The following is a 27,507-nucleotide window of genomic DNA, read 5'->3' on the forward strand; positions in this document are numbered from 1 at the left end:
GAGACCTGCCCACACACAGCACCTCTTGTAACAGCAGAGCTGTGTCCAATGTACCACCCTAAGACTGGCCAGACAAATTTGGATAAAATCCTATTGTTAGCAACTTTTTTCTCTTACAGACAAAATAAAACAGGGGAAATGTCTCCAGTGATCCTAAACTTTCAAGCTGCAGGCTGATTTTATTCAGGTAGACCTCCCACCCAAAGTAATGAGCCTTTTGGCTGAGTCTGGCCTAATCTTAGCTTTAATTGTAGTCTTCATCTGAGTACATGCTACAAACAAATGACCTGCAAAATGTATTCAACATCTGCAAGCACAAAGGCACAAAGATGAGAACAACCTTCTTGGATACAAAGTCATGTTGTGAGGCATGATGCCACCACTGAAGAATGGCCACAGATTTAGCCAAGGAAATCTTGATTTCTAACTTCAAGTCATGAGGAAAGAGCCTTTTGGAACTTTCCACTTCTCCAACCACACCTCTTCATCTCATCTGTGCACCTTCTGAGCTGTTGAGATAGTGCCTCAGAAGCACTGGTCAGTGAGCAACCTCTGGGTGGCAGTGCCAAAGTATGTGTCTTCATGCTAATTCCCTTGCCACCATCAGTTTATGACTTCTCTGCTGTGGACCAGTACAGGTACCTGTGCTGCTACATGCCAAACCAGGACTGCTCCAGCAGAAAGATGTAAGTATCTCTCAGTCAAATCAGTTTTCCACCATGCTTTTGTCAGCCCAATGCAGAAGGCAGCATGAGGGAAGCAGAAAACAGCTAGGAGTGGCAATTTCTCAAACTACTGCCAAAAATCATGCCACAGCCACAGACAGAGTGGACCCCAATGGACACTGGATGCTCACCAAGCAACAGCAGCCACATTATAAACCTTGAGTGTCAATTAGGTGGAGTTGTTCTATTCTATCACAGTGTTTTCTGTTAACAGCTGCTGTGATCTGCTTTCAGTTAGATTCATTCAGCTTGCCACAATCTGACATGCAGATGCATTTTTATACTTTTTGGACTTCTGTTTTCTACAACGCTGTTTGAGACCTGGAAATAGAGAAGAACCACCACATTCCAGGCTTGGCTGGGAAGCAGTCACAGAACCACAGAATCACAGAATGGTAGGGGTTGGAAAGGACCTCTGAAGATCATCTGGTCCAACCCCCCTACCAAGGCAGGATCACCTAGGGCAGGTTGCACAGGAACGTGTCCAGTCGGGTTTTGAAGGTCTCCAGGGAAGGAGACTCCACAACCTCTCTGGGCAGCCTGTTCCAGTGCTCCGTTACCCTCACAGTAAAGAAGTTTTTCCTCACGTTGAGGTGGAACTTCCTGTGCTGCAGTTTATGCCCATTGCCCCTCGTCCTAAATGGAAGTCCTAATGTCAGCTAATGGAATTCCACCTAGCCAGTCCTCATCTCCTCAAATGCATGAAAATATGCATTACAACTTTGACAAATCACTGTTCACACGTACACCAAAGCACATGTGGCAAAACCACACTGAAATAATGTTCCACCACCTTTCCATGTTATCACCCTTCACAGTTATGTATATTAGCAAATGTCTCAGCTGTAAAAGCAAAATGGCCTTTGGAAGATAACAAATTTACTCAAACAATAAATTGCACCTGTTCTTCACATAACTGAGAATGACAGCTCTGCTAAGGAGCAACAGTATTGTAAACTCCCGAGGAAGGCAAATGACATAAGAAGCAGCAGTAAGCTCCATGACGACACGTAAGCTGATGAAATCTGGCTGCTTAGCAGTCTAGCAAAGACTATGCAATACCTGAGCAAATTGCTTGCATTTGTAATTTGATTTGGCATTGGTTTCTTTTTGTCTGATGCTGGTTTCATTTTAAACAAGTGTGCAAAATTATTTCAGGAAGTCTCAGCCTTTCAAGAAATGTAAGCTAGCTTGAACTTTAAAAAGAAAGCTAGCGATCAGTACGTGAGGCTCACAGAAAAACCATTAACTAGATGAAGTTTTCAGGGCACTTTACTGGGAACAGTCATGGTTCTCTCCCTCAATACCAATTGAAAATGATGTCTAAGCCTGTTCCAAACTCAAGCTACAGCGAATCACGTAGAAGGAAAGGTGTACTTTTAGGAGACTAACTTAAATACCAAGGCTTATGCAATGCTTAAGCTACATTTAATCCCTATTTGGAAATCTTCCTGTGGTACATGGGTCTTATGCAGGGTATCAGAACAGGAATTAAACATTTCATGTAGACAGGAATAGAAACAACAATAACTAGATGATACTAAGAGAAAGCTAGAGATAAGCTACATAGAACACATTGAAAGGATAAAGCAACACATTAGGAAATACCAACACCTTAGAAAAATCAACAAAACAAACAAAAAAAGGAACTATTAGAAAATTAAAAATAGGAATGGATTAAAACTAAACCCAAAAATTTCAGTATGTTCAACATCACCCATGGGCCAAAGAGATTAAAGAAATAGTATGAATAAAGATCAAAAAGCTGGCAAAAATCCATACAAACAGCTGATAATTGGTTTAGTGATAGATTCTAGCTATTCATTTTGCATCTTTTTTGGCTAATAATGAATGAACAGCTCCTGTTGTGCCCATATGACTATATCCACAGGCCCCATCAGCACCCCCTTATCTTCAAAGCATGAAACTAAATTTCATCACAACCAGCTACCAAAGTCCCTACGAACTAAAGCTGACTCTCTAATCGCAGGGTTTTTTATTGATACCATTCTGAAATGTTTGACATTTAACAGGGATTATAGGGTCTCCTGGTTTTGGTTTGGGAGTGACCTGTAAAAGCCAAAAGTTTTTGTGGCTGAGCATGTGTCCACTTGAAAAAGGACTTGAGAATAAATACTTCCTCCTGGAAAGAGCATAGAGATGGACGGTGTTTACTCTATATTGCCATCTTGTAAGTAAAATCCTGCCTTTCTCCTAAGATGACTGGAAGAAAACAAACATAATCAATGAAAATAATGCATTTTGCTCTCCATTTCTCCATTAAGTGGTCAGAGTGATTACAGAGATACTCTCAAAATGGCTACTCATAGCCAATTCCCAATACCCACAGAATTTAGGTTTTGCAGGCTGAATTTACTTAGCCGTGGTTTCAGCAAAAGGTTTTTTTCTGTCTTTTTTTAAATTATTATTATTTTAGCTCTTCCTTTTAGAGATCAGGTTTGAAACAACAGAACACTTCTAATACACTGAGAATCAACTAATGAAAGTGACTGTACATCAGCCACTTTGGTACAAGAGAACATTGCCAGAAGCAAACACATTTGATAAAGCTGTGAAGACTCAGTTCGGAAAGCGAAACAAAGGTTTTAATAGCTGTACTGTTATTAGTGATGAAGGAGAAGAAAATATTTCAAAGGGCTGAATCTCCCCCCTAGGAAGTGGCACTATATCCCTGTTCTTGTTGTAATAAATATTTTCATTGCTAATCATAGTGAAATGTGTCCCTCTGTTTTAATTAGGTTTTGTTTGCCATCTCTCCATTTTTCACAAATTGATATGCAAGAAGCAGTTCCTAATGATAGAAAAAAAAGCGTTCTGGCAAGGTGTTCCATTAGCCAAATAATCTAGGGTATACACTATACTATGACATTACCCCAAAAATCATATGGCATGTGTCCTGGTTTCAGCCAGGATAGAGCTGGTTTTCTTCACAGAAGCTAGTGTGAGACTCTGTTTTGGATTTGGCATGAGAAACTGTTGATAATGTGCTGATGTTTTGGGTTGTTGCTAAGTAGTCAAGGACAGTCCAGCTTCTCATGCTGGCCTGCTAGCAAGAAGGCTGGGGGTGCAACGGGAGCTGGGAGGGTACACAGCCAGGACAGCTGACCCAGGCTGGCCAAAGAGATATTCCCAACGTCATGCCCAGTACATAAACTGGAGTTGGCCGGGGTGGGGGGAAATCACTGCTCGGGGATGGGCTATCGATCACTGGGTGGTGAGCAATTGCTGTATTGGGCATCACTTGTTCTTGTACATTCCTTTGTTGGTGTTATCATTGTTGTCTCCCTCTGTCTTTCTGTCCTATTAGTTAAATTGTGTTTATCTCAACCCACGAGGTTTTTTTCCTAATTCTCTCCCCCGTCCCACTGCGGGAGGGGGAGTGAGTGAGCAGCTGCGTGGTGCTTAGTTGCCGGCTGGGGCTAAACCACAACATGTTACAGTGAGGTTTCACCACTCTGAACTACCTAGCAGCATCACTGTAGCAGGATAATATTGAGAATTATTCCCAGCTTATCTATGCCAAAGGTGTGACCTATCTTTTGATTCCTGTACCATGTCTCCATACAACCAGTGTGTATGCATGTTTGTATTCTTTTGTGGCAGTGCCAGCTCAGCCTTATTGGCTGGAGAGTAACTTTCTGACTCTGTCATGGGTAAAGCGTGTAACTAGATGATGTCTGAAGTCCCCCTCCATCATATTTTCTACTGTATCAACCCCTGCTGTTTGTTCCTTTGGCATCCATTCACCAAAGCCTGCTAATGGCACTCGAGCAGTACTGCTCAATAAACTCGGATATGAATTCTCCTGGAGAATTATTTTGTCGGTAATCCCTATGCGGGATTTTCTTGTTCTGCACTAAATGCGCTTTCCCAGTTTGCAACATTTGCTTTTAAAGCGACCTAGGCCCAGCCGCGCCGCTGCTGCCAGGTCCACCAACAACCCCACGAGCTTCACAGCAGCGCGCCCCGCACACTCTGCGCGGCGCACAACCCCCCGGCTCCCAACGCCAGGCCTCTCGCCGCCGCCGGGCCACACCAGGCCGCTCCCTGCCGCAGCCGCGCTCGGCAGAGCGCCAGCCAGGCGCCTCCATCCGCCGCACCCGTGGTCACAGCCTGGCGCCTGAAGGGGACGAAGCGACCTCGCCCACCCACTGACACACCTGATGAACACCTCACGCGGGCAAGCCAGGAACTGGCCTTAAAGATACGCGTGCCCTCAATCCCCTCAGTAGCTACGCGCCCCGCTAACAGCCCCGACCCTCACCAGGCCGCGCATGCGCGGACCCGCCCGCGCGCCCGCGGCGTGGGCGGAGCGGACGTTTACTCTCCCGTTGCCGTCTAACGGCGCCTGCGCGGGGCTTGTCGTTGTGTGGGAGGCGGTGGTCCTGGGGGCTGCTGCTGTTACGGGGGAGCGCGACCCTCCCCTCGGCTTCCCGAGGCGGTTCGCTCCGCAGCAGCCGTACCGGGCGGAGGCCGCTGCTGGGAGCACCACGCCCCTGCCCAGGGCCCGACACAGCCCGCCGGGTCCCTCCCGCCGTCGCTCCCCTTCAGGCGGGACCGTGGCCCGCGTCCTCGCTGCGGGATGAAGAGGATCTTCGGGTTCGGCAGGAAGAGGAAGGGGCAGCCGCCGTCCGGCAGCGCCTCCCTGCCCTGCCCCGCTGGTGCCTACGAGCTCCGGCAGAAGGACCTGGGCAAGCTGCACCGCGCGGCCGCCGGCGGCGACCTGGCCCAGGTGCGGCAGGGACTGAAGAAGTACGGCATCGACGGGCGAGACAAGGCGGAGCGGTAAGGGGGCGGCACGCCGGGCGGGCGCTGAGGCGCGGTGGGGGGATCCCGGCAGCGCCAGGAGCCCCGGGCCGCAGCTGCAGCCCCCGGCGGCTCAGCGGCGCTGGGGGCGAGCGGCCGCGTCGCTGGGATGAGCGGGAGGGCTGGCTCCGCAGCCGACCTCAGCCCTCGGCTGGGGGTGGGAATCGGGCTTGTGCTGCCAGAAACCCTTGAATTCGGCCTAGCATCAAACTGTCGCCTTTCCCTTTCTGCTCCGGCCGCCTCCGTGCCCTCATTCCCGGAGTCGTATTTCCTTGCCTAGGGGCGCAGGAGTGGAGGGGAGCTGGCAGAGGTGGGTTGCAGAAGAAGCCTCACGGCTCTTCTCCAGCCAGGCTTTAAGTCAGAGTGCAATCGCATGCATCTCTGTGCATCTTTGAGGGCTCAGCCTGCAGGTCTAGTACTTGAGCCGAGAAAGCTGCACTGCCTTAACAGGGAGTAACTTAAGGAGAGGTAAGCACTGCAGTTAGGAAGAGTTGCAGCACAGCCTAAACGTGTTGTATATTGATGCTGCATGCACAGTTACCTCATGTGCCTTTTGTGACTGCGATGTGGCAGCCAAAGCAACAGTCTGAGTTTAGGTGGCAGTTACTTGTTTGCTCTGTAGCTTTGGTACAGATGATCAGTACCTTGGATTGGAATAGCTGGGCAGACTTGCAAGAGAAGCTGCTGCTTCTGGCAGGTGTTATTGTGTGGGGTTTTTAATCAAGCACAGCAAGTACTTGGCAATTATATCTTAAGGAGAAGCCCTGGGCTGCAACATAGCTCCTAGTGATCCATCATAAGCATAAGAAAATCAGACTTCTTGGGTCTTGTATGTGTCAACCCTTTAGTGCCTTTTTGAAAAGACTAGGAGTCAAAACCTCCATGGTATTCTGTAGACATGCTGGTTTTATCAGAATAGCTCAGCTTTCTAGGCTGTCTATCCTGAAGACTGGACTTTCGCTAACCAGCTAGCTTATCGCCCTGAAAACACCTAAAACCACCTAGATTCATAGGAGAAGTAAGGAAGAGCACAATAAGCATGCACTTGAGTAATGTGGGTTGTGTGCCTGAGTGATTCAGTAAGTATTTGTTTATGCAGATGGAGATGGGGGATGCAGTTCAAGGTGGACTGAGTGTGTTTTGTGCATACTCCAGCTGCCTGAGTCAAGGTGACCAATGATGCTTATGGAAATAGCTGCTGAATGTTTCTCTTTTGTCTTCTTTTTACCTTATCTTTCACTGTAGCTGATTCAGTCATGACTGAACCTGGTATTAAGCATTAGCAGACCCTCATATGAAATTTGGCTAGTTTTTGCATTTTAAGTTCATCTTGTCTAGGAAGCTTTCTTTCTTCTGGAAAGCTTTCCTTCTGTGTGTCATGCTATTATCAGTGTTATAGCTGGGCAAATAAAGTAACACACTGGCGGGGTGGAGGGAAAGCCAAGAGACAAGGCAGTATATATATGATAGAGCACTGCGATGGTTTTGGCATGACAGTGCCCAGTGCTGAAAAGCTGCTGAAAAGCGTACCTGAGAGGAATTCAGTGGACACAGTTTCCTGCTTGCTGCAGCCCCTGTATACTATACCAGCCATGAGGGTTGCCAGCCCACCTATGCTCTTTTAGTGCTTGTGGGTGTGATACAAGTCATGAGTGACCACCACATGCAGCTGTGTTTCAGAGCTTCATCGTGTCCTCCAGGTAGTGGAAGAGTTGACCTCATTGAAAATAGAGGTGAAGAATAGGAAATGTGAATAATAATGGCTAAAATGTGTGCCTTGTTCATAGGAATATCTCAGTTCTGTTCCTCAGGATTTCCAAAAGCAAAATCTTGCACCAGGAACATGGCAAGTATCACGTCTACGTGTTCCTTCCATAAAGTGTGTCCTGTAGCCCACAGAGCCTCACAAAAAATGTGCTTGGAACAGGCAGCTTTTCAGAGGTGGTATAGCAAAGCCTTCAGCCTTGCTGAAAGTGATGGGCAAAACTCAGCATAGTTGGAAGCACTGTAGGAACAATGCCAACTAGCTATGAATCCTGGGTTAGAGCTAATCACTAAGAGAGATTTACCCTGTCAGCTGCTTGTCAGAGTGAACTCTAGAGCTTTTCATTGCTTAGCTTGTAGCTGCTGGGTCATTGTCTCAAGTGCTGTTGGAAGTGCATGCTGCCAACCTGCTGTTTCCCTGTGGTCTCCTGGTGGGGTTGTTTGGCAGCTGCTCAGGCATCAGCCATTCTCTTCTACCCCATGGGTGTTCAGCATAAGGTTGCAGCAGCAGGAGACGCAGAGTCTGGGCAGGGTCCCCAGGGCTGGGTGGCAGAACAGCTTTGGTGTTACTGGACGCCTCTTGTGAGTACAAGCAACTGCGAACACTCTGATGTTCTCTGCCAGCCTGTTCCCTGAAGTGGATTTTCTGTGCAGCTCAGCAGACCTTGCTCCAAGCAGAGCCATCTCCTTTCCTCTTGGCAGACTGAGAGGCTTGGTTGAGGTGGGCAGCAACAAGTCCATGGGTTTTCTAAAGGCTTTTCCATTTGCAAAGCTGATAGTGACTTCTTCAGGTTTGTCATGTTTCCTAGTGCTTGGTAATAGCTGCTTTTACATGATTGTGGACTCTTTCATAACCAATTCTGGTTAGCTGTCAGAATATCTTAGTAATGTCTTCAGAGATGAAGGATCCTGCATACTTACATGGGAATTTCTCAAAAAGTGGTGGTAGTCTCTTGAGGGATTCTTCTGTTGATGCTTCAGTCGGTTCCCTGTCTGTAGCAAGACATTACAAGTTCTTTGAAATTTTGTGTGTTTTTTTCTTGTCCTCTTTTTTGTTGCCATGGAGGAGGCTCATCAGGTGCCCTGTAACAAGAAGTATCTGCATTACAAATTGCTCTGTTTCTGCATCACATGCCACTGCATGTGTACCTCTTCCTTTCTGTTCCCGCCTAGCCAGTGAGCTGTTGTGCTCCTGTTGCTCAGCAAGGCACCAAAACAATTGCAAGGTTAGAGTCTTCCTGAGTACAGAGAAAGGCCTACCGATGGTGATGCAGTTCAAAACTAGTGCTGGCATCCCCCTCAGTTCTTGAGGAAATGCAGGATTTTTATTGCATCACCTTCAAGGGAGGAAGGTCCTGGCTCCTTTCTAGCTTGTCTCCTGCTCAGGACAGATGTCCTGCAGAGCAGTAGGCACTTTGCTTTCTGCACAGAGCAAATCTTGTGCTGCTTTGTGCCTGTGATTTAGGGGGGAACACGTGCAAGGACTTCCTAGGTGATTGTGTACTGGGGTACAAGTATACTGGTTAATTGATATCAGACCTAAGATGTTCTGTGGTTTGAAGGAGCCCTTTTTTTTCTGGCAAGGCTTTAACTTGAAGAAAAAAGTTTCATTTTCTTATGCTGGTCATGTATTGTGGAAACACAGTGTTCCCTCCTTGGAGAGGACTTCCTCTGCAGTAGGCTTTTTATGACTACGATAGTGATACATGTCAGGAAGGTCAAATATTACTTTCATGTAGTCAGGATTACAGTGTTCTGTTGTCCAGTTTGCTACATGTTGCACTTTGGTGCAAGTATGTTCTGGTATTTGCTGAAAAAAGCAGAAATTCTCAAAGTGCAGGGAAACACTAGTAATCTTGCTATAAAACCCTTCTCCTACATCTCTGATACACTTCTGGCACATGAACGATCATAGAAGAACTTAGAGGTTTACTTGCCATATTCCTCAGATGCCCAAGCTTTGGTCTCTGATGCTGTGGCATTTGTGTAGTCCTGCTGGAAGCAGTGACCAATGCCAGGGTACAGGAATCAGTTTCTGCATATTCAGTCTACAGTGAAGGAAACGTCACCTTACTAAGCAGACGTTGTGGAGGATTTTTGCTAGCCAGCTTCAGGCATTTGGTGTACAACTGCTGTTACTGGTAATGGAAGAAGAAATATTTTCTTAAGCTTACTTTTTGCAAAGTAAAACTTGTGGCCATATCCATTTATCTCAGCTTGAAACAATTTCTTTAGTTGTCTGTCTGTGCTAATGTAATATATTTAATTTTTAGGACACCTCTGCATCTCGCTTGTGCAAACGGCCATGGGGATGTCGTTACATATCTAGTAGAAAACAAGTGTAAGCTAAATCTTCTTGACAATGATAACAAATCGCCACTGATGAAGGTATGTGGAATATGTTAAGTTCTTGCAAGTGGGGCTTACTGATTATGCACTAAACGATATGTATTTTGCAGGATTCTTTACACAGACCTGTGTAGAAACGTGCATATTTTAATTAGAGTGGAATAGGCATATGTTAGCTAATCTTTGAAGGTGCTCTTATTTTGCAGCGTTGGGAAGCTGGGGGAACTGTAACAGTGTGAAATGTAAATGCTGGAAGTTTTTCCTTTTTTGTATGTTATTCCCAGGCAGTACAGTGCCAGCAAGAAAAATGTGTGGCTATTCTTCTAGAGCATGGTGCTGACCCAAATCTGGCAGATGCTGATGGCAACACTGCCCTTCACTTTGCTGTCATATCTCCTAATACATCTGTAGCAGAGCTGTTACTTGAGCATAATGCCAATATTGATGCCCAGAATAAGGTAAATTTTTATATCTGTTAAGGAAGTTCTTTCAAAAACTTGCATTAGTATTTCTCTTGAAGGGTTTTTTTACTTTGATTTTTAACTTGACTCATTTATCTGTCCTTTCAGGAAGGATATAGCCCACTCATTCTTGCTGTCTCTGAACATCATGAAGAGATGGTAGAATTTCTCCTTAAAAAAGGAGCTGACGTGCATGCTCGAGATCAGTGTGAAAGGTGAAGGGTTTGTCAAATTCTGCATGGGTGTCTCAGTATTCTTTAGGTTGGACTGATGAGAGGCACGGGAATGAGCGCTGGGAAAAAAAAAGCAGGGAGCCACACAGAAGGAGTTATTTCTGTGTGACTTGTGAAAGCAGGTCTGCACTTGGATGCTTTTTGCATTGAGGATTGCAAGAAGGCATTGTCTGTGGTGCCTTTCTGGCAGAAAATGTGCCATTAGCTCAGTAGCATTGCCTAAACTCGGGGAAAAAACCTCCTCCTGCATAGCAGCGTAGTTTGCATTTTAGTGTTGTCTATGTGGAAGCTTTGTCTGAAGGTTGAACATTTAATTGTTTTGACTCCATGTCCCATTTTATTGTTGCTTTTAATGCTTAATGAAAACTGCTTTTTCTTTCATTAATTTCAAAATAATGAGGAAAATTCTCTTTTGGAGAGCAAACAGGAATGAAAATAATTACAGTGTGTGTGTAAAAATTATCTATTTTGTATCATATTTTGGATGTTTCAGAACCCCACTTATGACTGCTGCTTCTGGTGGGGATCTTAATTTCATAAAAGTTCTTCTTCGGTATGGTGCTGATGTTTCCCATAAAGATACTAATGGATGGACAGCTGAGGATTATGCTGTTATTCATGGATATTCTAGGTAAAATTCTAAGTTTATCATTACAGTAAGTTGTCAGTTATCAGTGAGGCTTTTGAATATTTTTGGTAATAGCACCAAAGTTTGGTGGTGTGTTGAGACCTCTCTTGAAGCTGTGCTCAGTTAGGTCTTCTGATATGTATCATTCCTATGTCTAGTGTTAATTTGGAAGTTGAGGAAAATTTCCACCCAAAATTCTCTGTTAGATTTCAAGTTTTGTTGCTAAGCTCACATCTGCCCCACATAAACTCTGAAAAGTGTCTGTAGCATACAGTTAGCCAGAGGTGGAACTTGTCAAACTGAAACCCTCTCCCCAGACCAGCACTGTTGTCCTTACTAACTTCCACTACGATGACTAGGAGCTACCAGCCTTTTCCTTCATAGCAGATCTAACCGCTTAAAATCTTATGCAGTTTTACTCCTCTTATGCATAACTTTGTACCTTTGGGTGTTCTTTCTCTAAGGTGGTTATGCGTGCTTAAAAGCTAGGTTGAAAGAAATGTACCAAGCAGGAGTTAATTGCTTTGTGAGTATGAATACGCATCTATAGAATGAACATGACTATAGTGAATATTGAAGTATGTAATAGCCATGCAGTAAGTGCTGTGTGTATTACCCTTAGTGAATACATAAAAGTATATGAATTCATACGGCTATGATGGATAATAAGTGGCTGTTAACTATTCTATTAAATGGTATATGAAAGTATGTGGGTATTTTTACCAAATATATTTCCTCTCTTTCTATATATAGTCTTAGTAAACAACTGGCGGAATACGCAGACTTGGAAAACACTGGAGAAGCTTCTGCAGGTGGTGCACAAGGCATCACGGTACTTAGCACTCCTCACCGAGCAGGAGATGCTGGCTTTATGTTGGGTGCACCTGCTGTGGACAGAGGAGGTAGGATCCTTAACCATGGAGGAGCTCATGAAGAAAATCACTATGGCCTTTTCTTTAGGTGGTTTGTATTGTTAAAGCTTTTTGTGTTCACCATTGACTTCAGCAGAGGCATCAGGTGGAGTAGTGAAATAAGTTGAATGTGCTTATTTGTTGCTAGTTGGAGGTGCTTCCTGTCAGGCTGTGAAGGCAGTTGTGATTTGTGCGCTACATGTTCACTTACAGGGTTGTTGCCTTCTGCCTGTAAGATTGCACATCTAGAGGGGTTTTCCTAGAGAGAGAGAAGGGGGACAGAGAAGGAACTAGATCAGAGTGTATTTGTTTTTCAGGTGTATACTTTACCTATAGTTGGCCATTCAGACTGAAAATCCAGTTGCAAAAGCAGTAGCTTCATCCTGAATAGTTGTTTATCTTTCTGTAGTTGGGAAGCAACATATGAGTTAGCAGGAAGATAAATGTCTTGTTGATTTCCATTGAGTTTGTATGTTTTTGTTTTTAATATTAATAGTTTCACCTGCACTAAGCTCCTTTTAGTGAGTCATCTCATGTCTCAGCATCAGTTACAGTTGTTTCTGTGTAGGTGCTGTAGAGACATACTTAGTTACTTTTCCAAGACAATTTTTCCTTTGTCAGCAATAACAATGCAGTGTCTGTGTATACTGTATCTTCTTGGATATAGTTTGATTTACAATAAAATAACACTTTTCTTCCACTTTCAGTAATTTCATGACATAAACTTTAAAAAAATCCATATTACCTTGTGATCCATTAAATTACCTTGTGATCAAAAATTTAGCTACTTCAGTGAGTTTGTAAAATCCAGTCGATGCTTATCAGCATCATATAGTCCTAAAGGAATCTTAGAAAATTAGTATTTTAATATAAATGAAATTGTTTGTCTTGTACTTTACATCTTAGGCCCTACAGTGGGAGGTTTTATTCTTTCTGGTTGTCTAAGGGTGTTATATCAGAATGATGTGGCAAATGGGCAGCATTCAGTGTTCAAACACAGTTCATTACTCCTTTTTTAAGTATCTCAAGAAATATGAGCAAAACATGGGATCATTTTCCTCATTGACTTTTCACAGATGCATGAATTTTAATTTAGAGCCGAACTTTGTTCCTTTGACTTGGGAACAGTTGCTTTGATTTAGTCAGAGATCTGTAAAGTTCTTGATAGATTGAAGGAAAGGCCTGTGTTATTTTAAAATATGTGACTTAAAGAATAATACTGTTGTGTGATTCCAAAATTGACAAACTCTCAGGGAAACATGGGTTCTCGAACCAAGTAATTTGCCCTATTCCTTGAAAATTATAGTACTGCTAACAAAAGTTCCCAGTATTATGGGAAATCTTTACTTCTCTTCGTTTGAAGAGGCATAATAAGTGTGGAGGAGAAAGACTATGCTCTGTTCTCAGGCTGTTTCTAGTAGGGCTTGTTTTTCTTCTGAGTAGTATGAATCCTTTTCTCCTTGTGCTCAGTCTCTTAAAAGATGACCCCAGCATGTTGAGTGAGAGGGATTAGTAGCATATAGTGAACATTTATTGTCATTAATTCTGCAGTCTCTGTACCCACAAAGCACAGGTCCTGTATCATGACTGTCCCTTTGATAATGCTGCAGTAACAGGCTTTGAAGCCTGTGTTAAACGAGAAGCTGGGATGATCCAGAGGGACCAGAGAAGCACACACTTTGGAATTCTTTTCTTTTGCTCTTCAGTACTATGTTTCTGGGATCTTCAATACTTTTCTTATTCCTCTTGCTGCTTTTGCAGTTGTGGAACATTCTTCAAAATACTCTCCTCTAATGAGCAAGTCAGCATATTTAAGAAGTTGGTTCATGCTTATTTGAGTGTTTACTTTTTGTCAGAACATGAACCTTTTTATTAATCACAGACAGGTTTGCAAAAACCTCCAAATGAATGGCTTCCAGCCCTAGCATATTGAATGGCAGACTTTTTAGATGTGAAGTTGGAATTTCTTTGGCAAATAATAATAATTAGGCAATTTTTCTAAAGGCAAGGATTCAGATTTCTAGTATGTCTGCACTGGCAGCTTTTTTTTAGCTACTGTACTGCATATTAGCGTATTGTTCCTTCAGTGTTTCCCTGAGTCCCTACAAAAACTGTTGGTTTTTCATCGTAGATGTCTTGGAAAAGAAATGAGCGCTTCAGTGTGATTTACATCTTCTGAGGTCAGAAAGAGTTGTCCTGTATCACTTTTTAAGAAAACTGAGAAATGGAGAAGGGATGAGAAACCATCTTGAGATAGTTTCTTAACATTTTGAGTGTATGTTTTTGATAGGAGTCCTTTTGCCACATACATTCTGTGTATTTGTGGTAAAATCAATGTAAGCAGGACACCCTTCCACTCAGAGACAAATGTTATGGCCTTGTCATGAAGAAAATCGGTGTTGGGTAGCTGCAATAACAGAACAACACCATTCGTTGACTTAAAATATAAAATTTTACTGAGTAGGGTGGATAGAGCAGGTGGATAGCGATTTATATTCTGAAGCTTCTGTTCCACAACAGACAGACAAGCATATGCACACAAACACACTTGCGTGATACTCACACCAGTCGATGTACCCGTTTTGGTCCAGTTGTGGCCTACGGTGCTGGGGGAACAGGGTATTCATTCTGACTGCTTGTCATGTCTGCATTCTGGCTGGTGGCATAGCTTCTGTATGTGAACAGTTCAGCATGGTCAAGTCAGTATAAACAGGACTGTCATCTTCAGATTGAGGTAGGAGAGGCCTATGTTTGCATCAGGTGCCAACTGACACAACTTTTAAGGTGAGCTGGCTTAAGGCAATAAGTATATGGGTTATCTTTTTAGTGAGGAGAACAAACATGCTGAAACTGTAACGTAAGATGAGTGAGTGTAAATAACATAATGGCTAGAAGTCGCGTGGTGGTGGAGCCAAGATTTCCTTCAAAATTTCTGGATAGTGTATCTCCAAAGTTTAGTTGTTAGTACCTAAGGATTTTTGGGATGCTTAGACTGGGGGTTTTTAAGTGTGCTCTATGTATAAAGCCCTCTACAAATATGAAGGAATTGTATTTGCAGTCTGTGCTATATGAGGACTAGTCAAGTTGGTGATATAAAGTTGTCAGTAGAGTAAATTTCTCATAATCCGTTGCAGGATTTCAAAATATTGGTATATGGGTATTTTACACGCAGCAAGTAAATTAAGTTACACTGTTTGACATTGTCCCTTGAGAGCAGAGTTCTGTAGACGATGATTGCTTTTGTTTCTAGCATTTACAACTGTAGAGTAGACTGATAGTCACAGTACATTTTCCCATTGCTGTAGCTTTGTTGCTGTGCTGCTCATATTTTCCAAACTTCTGGGAACTCAAATTTATTCTGATGTCGTTGTTTCATCTGTCCTTTCCATGCCTTTTCCTAAATGGATATAGGAATGCAACAATCTCCTAACCAGACATCAAGAACAGGAAAATCAAGGAAAGGTATTCTGTACAGTAGCATTTCAAATATGAAACATGTTTGTGTGATATACAAATAAATCTATGATGTTGTTTTAGCCTTGAGGACCCTATTCTGATGGGTTTGGTTTTATAAATTAGATTTGAGAGCAGGCTTTGGGTGCTTTTTATTTGTTTGCATGTTTTGCATGAGTCATTATTGAATTGAGTGTTTGCTTTGTGTCATTAGTGATGGTAAATATATATATTATTGTTTTAAAATATGTTCTTCTGTTGCTCCAAAATGGAAGTGGACTTCAATTAAAGTGGAAACAAGCAATCCCCAGAGACTGTTTTTAGATTCCATTTCTATGGTAGGGCATCAAGGTCTGTCTGAACGCTAGCTCATGAACTTCCTCTGTTGCTTTCTAAAGGACAATGTGACCTGGTTTGGATCATTGCTTAAAGTTACTGTACATTGAAAGCAAAAGTTCAGATAACTTACTCATCTGGTTTGAGTAATTAGAACCATACTAATTGAGAATATAACTGAAGTCACCTATCAAGAGTTTATAACAGAGTGCTTAACCCTACCCTCACAGTTCTAAGAGACAAGTTTTCATTCAGCTTTGAAGGTTAGCAGGTAGATTAGACTGTGGGTACTGAGTGAGTTAACAGAAAACTTTTGGTACTTAAAACTAATTAATATTTTTAAATATTATGTGTTTGCAATAGGAAACATTGAAAATCAGAGATTGTGTTGGTCTGTTTTGACTGTTTTAGCTTGTCCTCACACTGGGAGTTTCATCCTCTAGGTTTTGTCTGCATGGCATGTCTACACTGAACATGTATACTGTATTTCATTGTTTGAAAGCCCTGTTCAGATCAGGAGATGTACTCATCAAAGGTCCCACATAAACCCTGTCTTTAGGACAGACAAAATTTCCATGCTTATTAGTGGTTTACTGGTAGTAGAAGAGATGTCTTCAGGCATGGTATGCCTTTGTTTTCCTTTTAATGATTTTGCTAAGACCTTGGTTAGGTTGTCATCATGTGACTTTATGGAAGGTCATCTATCTCCTGTTTATAAGCAACTTCATTTTGTTGTGATAGCTAGCAAGAATTATTGATCGAGAATTTGAGGAATGCTGAAATAGCTATTATGTGGAGGTTACATTTGTTTGTGTTTTCCCTTCTGTCTTAGGAACTGAAGAACCCTTTCATTTCATCTTAGTTGTTGATAGTTGAGAAGTTTTAGCACTCTTCAGGCTGGATGCCTAGAGTTCAGATTTCATCAGTATGTCAGTGATGTGCTAGAGTGCACTCTCATCAAGTTTGCAAATGGCCCCAAGCTGGGGGGATTAGTAGATACGGCTCAGGGCAGCGCTGCCATTCAGAGGGACCTTGACAAGCTGTGGAAATGGACTGTCCGTCCTGTCTTATGAAATTCAGCAAGGGCAAACACCAGCTATTTCAGCATAATGTTATACATAATGTTACCTGAAATAGTAAAATCTCTGCGTGTGATGTGTACTCCTGTGTGTAATATGAGTACTTCAGAGGTTCATTTATCTACTGTGTTGCTAAACTACGACCATTTTGTTAACTGTTTACTAGCATAGCCTAGTCATGCTATGCTTCTTTGGGGGGGGATGTTTCTTAAACTTTTAGGTATAAGAGTCCGAAGGAGATATAACTTTGGTCTCTTTTGGTTTTGTTTTTTTTTTAAATTCAGTATGATTTGAAAAAGCAGCTGTTTTGGAAACATATTCATTCATACTGTCTTGTGTTGAATTGACTACCCAAGAGTTTCATTCTGTTACGACCTGTAAAGTTGTCCATGTTAAATGTTTATATGTGCTGGTTAATTTTTAGCATGCCAAATCTAATTTCACCATGTCAATTAATATTTGAACAGGAATAGATGACTTTTCCCAAGGAGACTCAATAAGGTGAGACTTTAAAAATACCTAACACTTACCTGAGGAATGATTTGAGAGACACAGTACTCATCTTGCTTTGCTTTTTAAGAAGCTCTGAGAAAGAGGGGAGTGATGACAGTTGGCATACTTCTGAGGAAGAAGAACTCGATTTTACCCCCAAGGTATGAAGCCTTTCCAGAAAAAATGTGCTGTAAAAATAAGTGATTTGAAGGCAACCTTTCCCTGAGACTGAACGAAACTGCAGTTCCAGCCAATATTGTTTTCTCCTTAGAAGCAGTCTGGCCTGCCAGCCTTTCTTCTGCTGTGAGTTTTTCCTAAAAGACCTGTAGCTGTGGCAAAGCATGCAGTAGACTTGTGGTTTGGGGCAAAAGAGCAATAGGTGACGAGATAAACCACCACATTGTTTCATTTGTTCTTGTTCATTGGAGTCAGATTTGCAGACCCTAAAAGTTTGTCAGTTACTATTATAACCTATTCTGTTCTTCTCCAAACATTGTTATTGTTTCCTGTAAATTTGGTGATAGAATCCTGATAAATACAAAGGGCATTTATTTATCAAGACCTACTGAAATCCTTCATCACCTAGTTCTCCTTTCCTCCTCGTCAGGTTCCTCAAGAGCACACAATGGATAAATTACTCAAATGGGTCATCTTTTTTCTTTTAGGAGATGGCATTCCATGCTTGCACGTAATCTCACACGGCATGTTTTCCCTCTTTTTTGAATGCCAGTAGTATTCTTTTTGTCAGCTGTAAACTCTCATGCCTACTGTTTTTACTAATGTTCTGAAGGGTTATCAACTTCTTTAGGGATGTCTGAAGCATGTATTCTGTTGCACTGGGAATCTACAGTGATGAGGAACCTGAGTGTGGTAGTTAAACCCACTCTGTAATGCTGCAGATGCAAGCATGTTTATTTTTAACATGATTTCATTTTCTTGCATTGATTTAAATAGAAATGATGCATTTTTCTGGCATGATTTTGAAAGTCAGGGATATTTGGGTAAATGTACTTGCAGGGATTAATTCGTGCATTAAGTCTAGGGATCTTAACGGTTGCTTGCGTTGTACGCACTTGCAAGTAAGCATCCTGAAACTGCAGTCTTAAATATACCTGAATCTTACTTAATTATTACAAATATTAAAAACAGATTTTTCGAACTGATATGCATGTAAACCTAGTTTTGGAAACAGTTTGCAGAAGGGTGCTTGCACAGTGTTTTGGGGTGAAATACTCACTGAATTGCATATGTGAGGAGTGTTTGTATAGTTGGAACTATAGGATGGAGCCAGCACCTGAGCACTATCAAAAGGACAGCCTGATTATGTTTACTGTTCAAGATTTGATGTGGACAAAGGATTTGTTGTTGTTACTGTTTAAAAAAAAAAAAGTTTTTGCTTAAATAAATCTTTATTTACAGAAGCTGCAGAAACCAAACTTGACACAGTTAATGAATGCTTCCCAGCAGTTCAGGAAAAACAGTAAGTTATTTGGAAAAGATTACATGATATACTGATATATAAAAGCAGACTTGCTAAGTAGTTTGGTGGGTTTTGTTTGTTTTTTTTTTCCCAAACGCTACTTTTCTCATTTTGAAAATATAGCAAGTACCTACTTTTTTCTGAAATGACTAATATTGTTAAAATGAAGATATTCATCTCTTCCTAAGCCTTTGTCTCTGGTCAAGTCCTTCCTCCATCCTGCACCCCTCCCTACCTGGCTCCTTTTGCAGACAGTTCCAGATGACTCTCTTCCTGTTCATTAATCCGGTAACATGCCTATTGCTATTTACATCAATCCTTTTGTTCACATGCATTTTTCCTTTTCTTGTGCTTTAAGATGATGGTGATGGTTCTAGAATTGAAAATCCTAAGTCACCAAAGAAAAGCCTCAAAGAAAGAACTCCATCAGATGCAAACCTGAACAAAGGAGAACGTGGAGAACTGTTGAATCAAAATGTCTCAGATGCAAGCAATCTGGAGGAAGAAGAATTGGAGGAGGAGGAGGAGGAAGATGAAAATGACAATGGAGATGATGATGAAGATTATGAGGAGGAGGAAGAGGAGGAGGAGGAAGATCTGGAAGATGAAGAAACTCAGTGTCATGACATACTGGAGGAGGAGCAGGGGGAAAAAACAAAACCTAGAGGGGAAATTAATCAGAAATTGGAGTATTTTGGTAACACTAAGTATGAAGGGGAGGCTCAGTGTGGAACTGGAGATGTCTGTGATGATTATCATAAACTAAGTAAAGAACTTGATGGAAATGTGGAGGAATCTGTTGATACTCCTGTGTCTTTTATTGCTGGGTGTTATGAAAGGTTGCAAGAAAATATAACTGCCCTGTCTCCAAAGATAATGAATAATGAAGTATCTTGCAAGTCAGTACCAAAACAAGCCGTCTTTCAAAATCTAAATAGTTTGCAAGATACACAGGAAAGCTGGAACAAGAAAACCATGGTTCAGGAGAAGTTTCACAGAAATGCTGACTCCTGTTTTGCAGACTCTGAAATGACAAACTGGAAAAAAGAGACACCTCCACCTCTTTCAGATAGTTGTCTTAAGGAGAAAAAGTCAAGTTTCGGTGATGGCTTTGAAAGTGGTAATAATTCTCGGTCAGCAGCAAAAAACCCAAAGCTTGAAAGTCAAAGACCAAACTCTGTCATTCTTGAACATGTGCATGATGATGATACTGAAGAGCAATATGAAGAAGCAAATGATAAAGTCTGTGAAACACTGAAACAAAAAAGTGAAAACTTGTGCTTAAATAGGCATGAAGAAGATTTAAGAGCAGCATTTCACTCAAGCATCAAAGCAAGTATATAGGGATGATTCAATAACAAGGGTATTTTCTAAGGGTAATACAAGTAAGAAACAAATGGTAAACTGGATTTCTGTTAATACTTATTCTTTACATATATCCATCTTTTGATCATCCTTTTTTGGTATTAGAAAATGTCTTACTCTTAGCCAAAGCAGTTTCTTAGGTATAAGAATAGTATCAGGCAGTATATTCAATATTTTTTTTTTCCTATTGGTTACAGTGGTTTTGCAGAAAAAAGAATAGGCAGTAATGTTTTTCTGGAGTCAATTAATTTTTTCTCAGTTGTTATGTACAGTTTTATCTGTGAAGATTTACTGCTATTTAGTAAAATTCATGGTGTGATGGCTGAAAGTGAGGAAACAAAAAGAAGTTTGGATAAAATTGAGAGCAGGAAGCTAGTGATTTTCCTTGGAGCAAAGCAGGGGAAAAGAATGTGTTCCAGATTGATGTATCTTAAATGAAGCTAGAGTTAGACTGATATGAGGAAGTACTTCTTGGAGGCTTTGCAGAATGCGGGACAAGACAATGCCATTAGACATTGCTCTCTATTCATAGCGATTCCCATGGTAACACTGAAGGCCTTGTAAAACAAGGCTCAACAAAGTTTCCCTTCTCTGTTACACGAGAAAAGTATTTTTCAAATTGTCGATGAATGCCGAAGAAGATGCTTGTTTCTGTTCTTTCCAGCTGTTTTGGTCAATCTCTTTTAGGAAGAATCACCTGAACAGGAAGAGGAGGAGCAGGAGAAGGAAGACACTGGTGAGCAGCTACGAACTGCAGTTGTTGAGGGTGTGAAAAATTCTGTTTGTAATGATAGCCATCAGGTCAACAATGCTTCAAAAGACAATGCTGGTGAGAGGAATGAGTTAGTAAATACTGATCCCAATTCTTCCTCACAGTAAATGAACTAAAATGGTGATTGACTTCTGAGATAGCAAATTTTTCCTTTGCCTGTGAATCCTAATGGGCATTGGCAGAGAAGGAAAGCAGCTTTTGTTCCTTTTCATTCATTCTTCAAGAACTGAAATTGTGGTATTGGATTCCAAATGATGCTATATAAAGTGCCATTCTTGCTTTTGTTGTTGCGTTCTCCCTGAAACAGTCTGAACAAAATGCACAGATGAAAAAGAGAAGGAGGACTAGAGTATCTTGGGTGTGACAGTAGTATTCCTCTTTCAGGCCTGTACTGTCAGAGTGAAAAGCTGTGATTTGCTTTTCTCTGAAGCCTGGGAAAGATTTGAGTCAAGTTGAGAGAAAACTGTTCTGTTCCAGTGCCTCACCCTGTCCAGTTTTAAAATGTAGAAAGTATCTCCAATGCACACACACTTCACAGAATCACTAAGGTTGGAAAGGACCTTCAAGATCATCAAGTCCAACCATTAATCCAGCACCACCATGTTCCCTAAACCATGTCCTGAAGCACCACATCCATACGTTTTTGAACGCTTCCAGAGATGGCGACTCCACCACCTCCCTGGGCAGCCTGTTCCAATGCTTGACCACCCTCTCGGTGAAGAAATTTTTCCTAATATCCAATCTAAACCTCCCCTGGCGCAACTTGAGGCCATTTCCTCTCGTCCTATCGCTGGTTACTTGGGAGAAGAGACCAACACCCTTGTGTGTGCTTGAAAGCATTACCAGCTTGGTCAGAGTTGCGCACTTCGGCATGCACCTCAAGTCTCAGAGCAGGAGGAGAAGGCACCATTTCCATTGTTTGTCTCCAGAGGGTAGCTTGGTGTGGTAGCTGTTACCAGAGCATGTGTAGTTGCTGATCAAATGCTACACAGAGGGCCTGGCAGAACCTGCTGTATTCAAGTGTTGTCCATATACATGTTCTTCTGTCTCTGCATTTTACCGTAAGCATGCGTTTGGCATAGCCTAAGTAGTCAGACCGAAGGCTAGAACCAGTAGTTGCCCTCTTCTGGGGTGGGTGCCCCCACTGCTCTCCAGCTCCTTCCCACTTCTTTCTGTGCATGTCTCCACATGAGTGAATCCTGAAACAGTTTTACCTAATGGTGTAGCTTAAAACAGAAATGAAGGTAGTCTGATCTGTCCAGGAACACACTGAGACTGAGCCTTACGTTTGGTAGAGAAGAGATTTGGATGCTAACCCCTTGAGAAGGAAACAGCTTTTGTGTTTGGGGTGAGTGAGCTGTGAGCCTCTATTGTTAAATGGCAATGCTTAGGTGTCTAGCTTCTGGGAAGGTGCAGGTTAACAACTCTCTATCAAGGAAGATCTTTCCTGGTAGTACTACAAAAGCAGCATTGTTTCTTGGTGGTTTTAGTGATGTTACTCTGAGAATGTTTTCAATAATGTTTCTATGGTACCTCCTGTACAGTGGAAAGTGGGTAGCAAATGCAAACTTCTGGAGCTGTAGGCTGGAGAGCAGTTGACCTAAACTCTGTATACCACAAGACCGCAACGTGCTGAAGTCTCTTCCTGACCATTACCTAAACATGTTGAGTGTTGCTTGTAGCTGTGTCTGCTGTTCTCCATAGCCATCTTACGCTAGAAAGGAGGTGAGAAGAGGTATGATGCAAAGGAATACCATGAGGTGGCTGGGCACAAAGAAACCCTTGAATAACCCTTGAAAGTCATCTTTCAATACTAGCTAGAGAACAGGCAGAGTAAAAGGTGGGGGATTTACATCTTCTGTATGCGTAGGGATTTCTGTGTATTTTTATGTTGCGCATGAAGCCAGATTCATCTAACCCCACTGCAGGTATCCATTAATAAAAATACATGCTAGTAATAAATAGCTGGCAAAAATAATGGAATTTCATTTAATCTGCAAATTTTTGATATACGTTTTTTTAAATGACAAGCTCTTTCAGAAGCTTCAGACTAGGGTTCTACCAGTGTTTTAACTAAAAATTACTCCTGTGCTAAAAGTGAAAAAGTCATGACAATGAGGAGTCATCCCTCTTTCACAGTTCTAACAGAAGACAATAATACAGAAAACAGATTCATTAATTACTGTTCCAAGAAGAGAAGAAATTCTACTTGCAACAGCTAATGGGAGAAATCTTTTCTTTGGTGTATTTTTTTTTTTTTTTTTTGTAGTTTATGGTTTTGGATTATTTTTCTAGTGGCTTAGAGTTACTGACACCATGACAACTGTAATTTTGCAGCTGGAAGAACATCGTAGCCTTTCGTCTTTCCTGCTTTTTTTCCTCGTTCTGGGCTCATCGTGCAGACATTTCAAGATTGATTAAACCCTATGGAAGAAAAATCTTACGGGCTCCGAAGATCCCGAAATCTTACCTATAGCTGAGACTTCAGACTCAGATAGCTGCTGCTGAAAACTTTACTGTTGACCATGATGGGCATGACTGAATAGGAGTTCGGGTTGCTTTATGGCACCTAATTTTCAAGTGTCTGGACTCTGAAACAAAATCCAAAACATTGAGACACCTACATACTCTGAAAAGAGAATGTGAATTGCATGTTTAGAAGGCCAGTACAAAACTCTGGGTCCTGGTGGGTCTGTTTTTATTCAGCTTTCAGGCAGATACAGTCAACCAGAAAAGCTTGTTAAGTCTGTGTTGTGCAGTATTCTTCAGGAAAGGTGTCACAGCTCTCCTGCATCCACAAAACACTTAGTCTATCTTTTAAGCAAAATTGTGGTGCCCATGTTTAGATCTGGGAGTGATCACATACCAGTTTGTATGGTAGGAAGCTGCATGCATGTTGCAGTTTGTGACCTGAAGGGACACTGATAGTGTGACAGCAGAAATCTGGTAAGCGTACCTTTATGGAAACAGTGTCTGAGCAGTCCCATCTGTCTGAGAGGTTGACCACCCCCTGCTGTGCTTGGACTAGAGGGGCTTCTAGGAGCAGCAGAAACTTTGAGCACACTGGTGTGTCCAGACTCTTCTCTTTCTAGGAGGTGGTGTTACCATCCAAGAAGTGCAAATTAGCAGCATCCTGGGTGCCTGCCTGTGCCCAGTTCTGCTCTCTTGAGTTATTTTCCTTTTTGTTTTCTGAAAGGATGTTATAAATCAGTGTGGTATCTGTGCAGATACTTCTGTCGTGGTTTGGCCCCAGCTGGCAACTAAGCACCATGCAGCCGCTCGCTCACTCCCCCTCCCGCAGTGGGACGGGGGAGAGAATTAGGAAAAAAAACCTCGTGCGTTGAGATGAACACGGTTTAATAGGACAGAAAGAAAGAAGGAGACAACAATGATAATACCAACAAAGGAACGTGCAAGAACAAGTGATGCCCAATACAGCGATTGCTCACCACCCAGTGATCGACAGCCCGTCCCCGAGCAGCGATTTCCGCCCCCCGGCCAACTCCAGTTTATGTATGGTAGGGCATGACGTCGTATGGTAGGGAATATCTCTTTGGCCAGTCTGGGTCAGGTGTCCTGGCTGTGTCCCCTCCCAGCTTCCCGTGCATCCCCAGCCTGCTCGCTGGCAGGCCAGCACAAGAAGCTGGACTGTCCTTGACTGCTCAGCAACAACCCAAAACATCAGCACATTATCAACAGTTTCTCATGCCAAATCCAAAACAGAGTCTCACACTAGCTTCTGTGAAGAAAACCAGCTCTATCCTGGCTGAAACCAGAAGAACTTCTCTTGGATTTCATCAGGCTCCAGTGCTTCTGGCCAGCCCTTCCAGTTGTCACTCCCAGAACTGTATGCTCAGTGACGGAGGGACTTGCTGGTTCAAATTATCCAGCCATATTACAATTCTAGTAAGAATCTATGTCTGCTGTTCTCCGTAGCCATCTTACGCTAGAAAGGAGGTGAGAAGAGGTATGATGCAAACGAATACCATGAGGTGGCTGGGCGTGAAGAAACCCTCGAATAACACTCACTTCTTAGTTTGTCCTCAGCAATAGAACCACTGCACATCTTTTGGATGCAGGGCTTGACTGATGGGGGGAAAAGCAGAGTGAAATATAAACACTCAGTATCTTATCACTCCTTGCCTCATTTGTAGGTGCCTTGCCAGCAGAGGGAGGAGAGGAAGATGAAGATTCTGAATCGCCCTGGGATTCTGAGGTAATTCCTGGGAAGGACATGAAGTGTTCCCACCAGAGAGGGGCAGGGAGGAGTAAGATTCAGAAGCACTTGAGGTCTTGCTTTTGACTTGGGCCCTACCATTGATGAGGCTTATTTCCTCTTTTCCTGCTTCTGCCGTACGTTTGTAACTGGGGGGCCCTGAACTACTTCCGCTTTAGGCCAGCTATTCAGTTACAGCTGGGATAAAGTTAGGTCAAGCTAACGACTTGCGTCTCATAGCAACTGACCTTTGAGTTTGGTTTCTAGTATTGAAGCAGTGAAGCTTGTTGCTGCGTAAAATACTCTTGAGATTTTTGCAGGGGCTGGCAGGATTGTTGCTTTCTCACCATACAGCTCTGTTCTGCTGACCTGGTCAGTGGTTGCCCTTATTAGGGTCTGCAGCCTAGATGGTTAGATCCTTCTGAATAGATCCTCTCCACTTTTTGTAGGTGTACTTCAGCCCTTTTTGAAAGTCACATTCAACAGACATGCCACACATACTCTCTGTGTTTCATGGAATCATTAAGGTTGGAAAAAACCTTTAAGATCATCAAGTCCAACCATCCACCCAACACCACCATGCCCGCTAAACCATGTCCTGAAGTGCCACATCCACTAATTTTTTTTAATACCTCCAGTGATGGTGACTCCATCGCCTCCCTGGGCAGCCTGTTCCAATGCTTGACCACTCTCTCGGTGAAGAAATTTTTCCTAATATCCAATCTAAACCTCCTCTGGAACAACTCGAGGCCATTTCCTCTCATTCTATCGCTAGTTACTTTGGAGAAGAGACCAACACCCACCTCACCACAACCCCCTTTCAGGTAGTTGTAGAGAGCGACAAGGTCTCCCCTCAGCCTCCTCTTCTCCAGACTGAACAACCCCCATTCCCTCAGCTGCTCCTTCGAAGACTTGTGCTCCAGACCCCTCACCGGCTTCATTGCCCTTCTCTGGACACGCTCCAGCACCTACAACGTCCTTCTTGTAGTGAGGGGCCCAAAACTGAACACAGTATTCAAGGTATGGCCTCACCAGTGCCGAGTACAGGGGCACGATCACTTCCCTGCTCCTGCTGGCCACACTATTTCTGATACAGGCCAGGATGCTGTTGGCCCTCTTGGCCACCTGGGCACACGGCTGGCTGATGTTCAGCCAGCTGTCAGCCAGTACCCCCAGCTCGTTTTCCACCAGACAGCTCCCCAGCCACTCTTCCCCAAGCCTGTAGTGTTACATGGGATTGTTAAGGGGGTTTGCCCCTTTAGTTCTGTCTGTGGTAATGGGCTAGAAGAAAACGAGCAGGGTCTGTAGCTAACCCCCTCTGGCTTCTCTTGTGAGGAAAAACGCATTCTTCCCCACTCCCTTCTTAAAAATACAAGACTAAAATTATGTATCTTTTTTTTTAGGTAGCTTTAGTTTCTGTAAGCTTTGCCTTGCTAGTCTTTGTTCAACCCACATAGGTCTTGTGACTGGGAATAGTGATGTGTTCACTCACCCATACAGGATACATGCCTGGGGAACATAAGGACAAACTTGAATGCCAGGTACAAGTTCAGTACAAATGTTAGATCACTGCAGACCTGCTGTTATTGGTTCACAACCCACATCCTGAGTTACCCTACTAATTCTCTTTTGTGGCTGTCCAGTTTGTCAAGGTTTATCAACATGATGGAATAGTTTAGATGAGTTGTGAGGTTTTTGCCCAAGATCTGAAAACACACACAACTGCTGTCATTTTCCAATATACTATGTCTTGATGTGTCCTTTCCAAGGGTCTTATCCAAGTTTTTTGTGTCTCTAATATATTTGATACCATGCTATGCAAGTTGGCTTAGCTGCAGCTTTTTGCATAAAAATGAGTTGAAAATGCATTTGTACCAATTCTCATGCATGTGTTTTACATTATACAGACAGATTCTGAAAGTCTGAGAAAAGTATCATCCACTGTGGTGCTCCCAGCTGCAGGCAGACATGGAGCATGCTCACAGATTGTTTCAGGGGAACACGACAACGGTAACTTCGTGGTGGACTAAATGTTTGTCTGTAGGCATTTCTAGGCTAAAGTGAACTTTTATTAGTGTCTGTCTTAGGAATGCTGTTCTGATGTGGGTGTGCGCTATAGCAATGAAGTGCTTAGTATTCGTTAATTAATGCTAGTTAACCACAGCGCTTGCTGGCCAATTTGTAAAGAAAGTTGTCTTGTTTGCATTATGAGTGTTCTTGGGACATGTTTGTATTTTCTTGGATTCAGGTTCTTGTTGCATAGTGCTGAAAGTGTATGTGGTTTAGGACTGACATGTCTGAACCTTTAAACATTCTTGGATGATAATTGAGCAGAAGAAAGCTATGATCTGGCTAAGCATTTTTTTTTCCCCTAGCTTAATTTTTTCATAGCTTTCTGTTGTGCTTTGCCTAGGAG

The 27,507-nt window shown here is 42.6% G+C and overlaps 1 protein-coding gene across 1 annotated transcript in view; it reads left to right on the forward strand.

Annotated features, from left to right (window-relative positions):
• Positions 1-4,770: 4,770 nt before the first annotated feature.
• The window catches only part of ANKRD26 (ankyrin repeat domain containing 26), a gene marked incomplete at its 3' end in the record, with an annotated part of 68,558 nt that continues 45,821 nt past the window's right edge, over positions 4,771-27,507 (forward strand). Inside the window, exons 1-14 of the mRNA XM_082014271.1 lie at positions 4,771-5,531; positions 9,590-9,704; positions 9,950-10,123; positions 10,235-10,341; positions 10,853-10,990; positions 11,741-11,889; positions 15,310-15,360; positions 17,234-17,267; positions 17,347-17,419; positions 18,678-18,738; positions 19,097-20,074; positions 20,795-20,941; positions 25,030-25,091; positions 26,999-27,101. Coding sequence (XP_081870397.1) covers positions 5,329-5,531; positions 9,590-9,704; positions 9,950-10,123; positions 10,235-10,341; positions 10,853-10,990; positions 11,741-11,889; positions 15,310-15,360; positions 17,234-17,267; positions 17,347-17,419; positions 18,678-18,738; positions 19,097-20,074; positions 20,795-20,941; positions 25,030-25,091; positions 26,999-27,101 — 2,395 coding nt within the window. The 5' untranslated portion in view covers positions 4,771-5,328. The remainder of the gene's footprint in view (positions 5,532-9,589; positions 9,705-9,949; positions 10,124-10,234; positions 10,342-10,852; positions 10,991-11,740; positions 11,890-15,309; positions 15,361-17,233; positions 17,268-17,346; positions 17,420-18,677; positions 18,739-19,096; positions 20,075-20,794; positions 20,942-25,029; positions 25,092-26,998; positions 27,102-27,507) is intronic.

Source organism: Phaethon aethereus, assembly GCF_964289735.1.
Source record: "Phaethon aethereus genome assembly, chromosome: 1".
Taxonomy (NCBI): Eukaryota; Metazoa; Chordata; class Aves; order Phaethontiformes; family Phaethontidae; genus Phaethon; species Phaethon aethereus.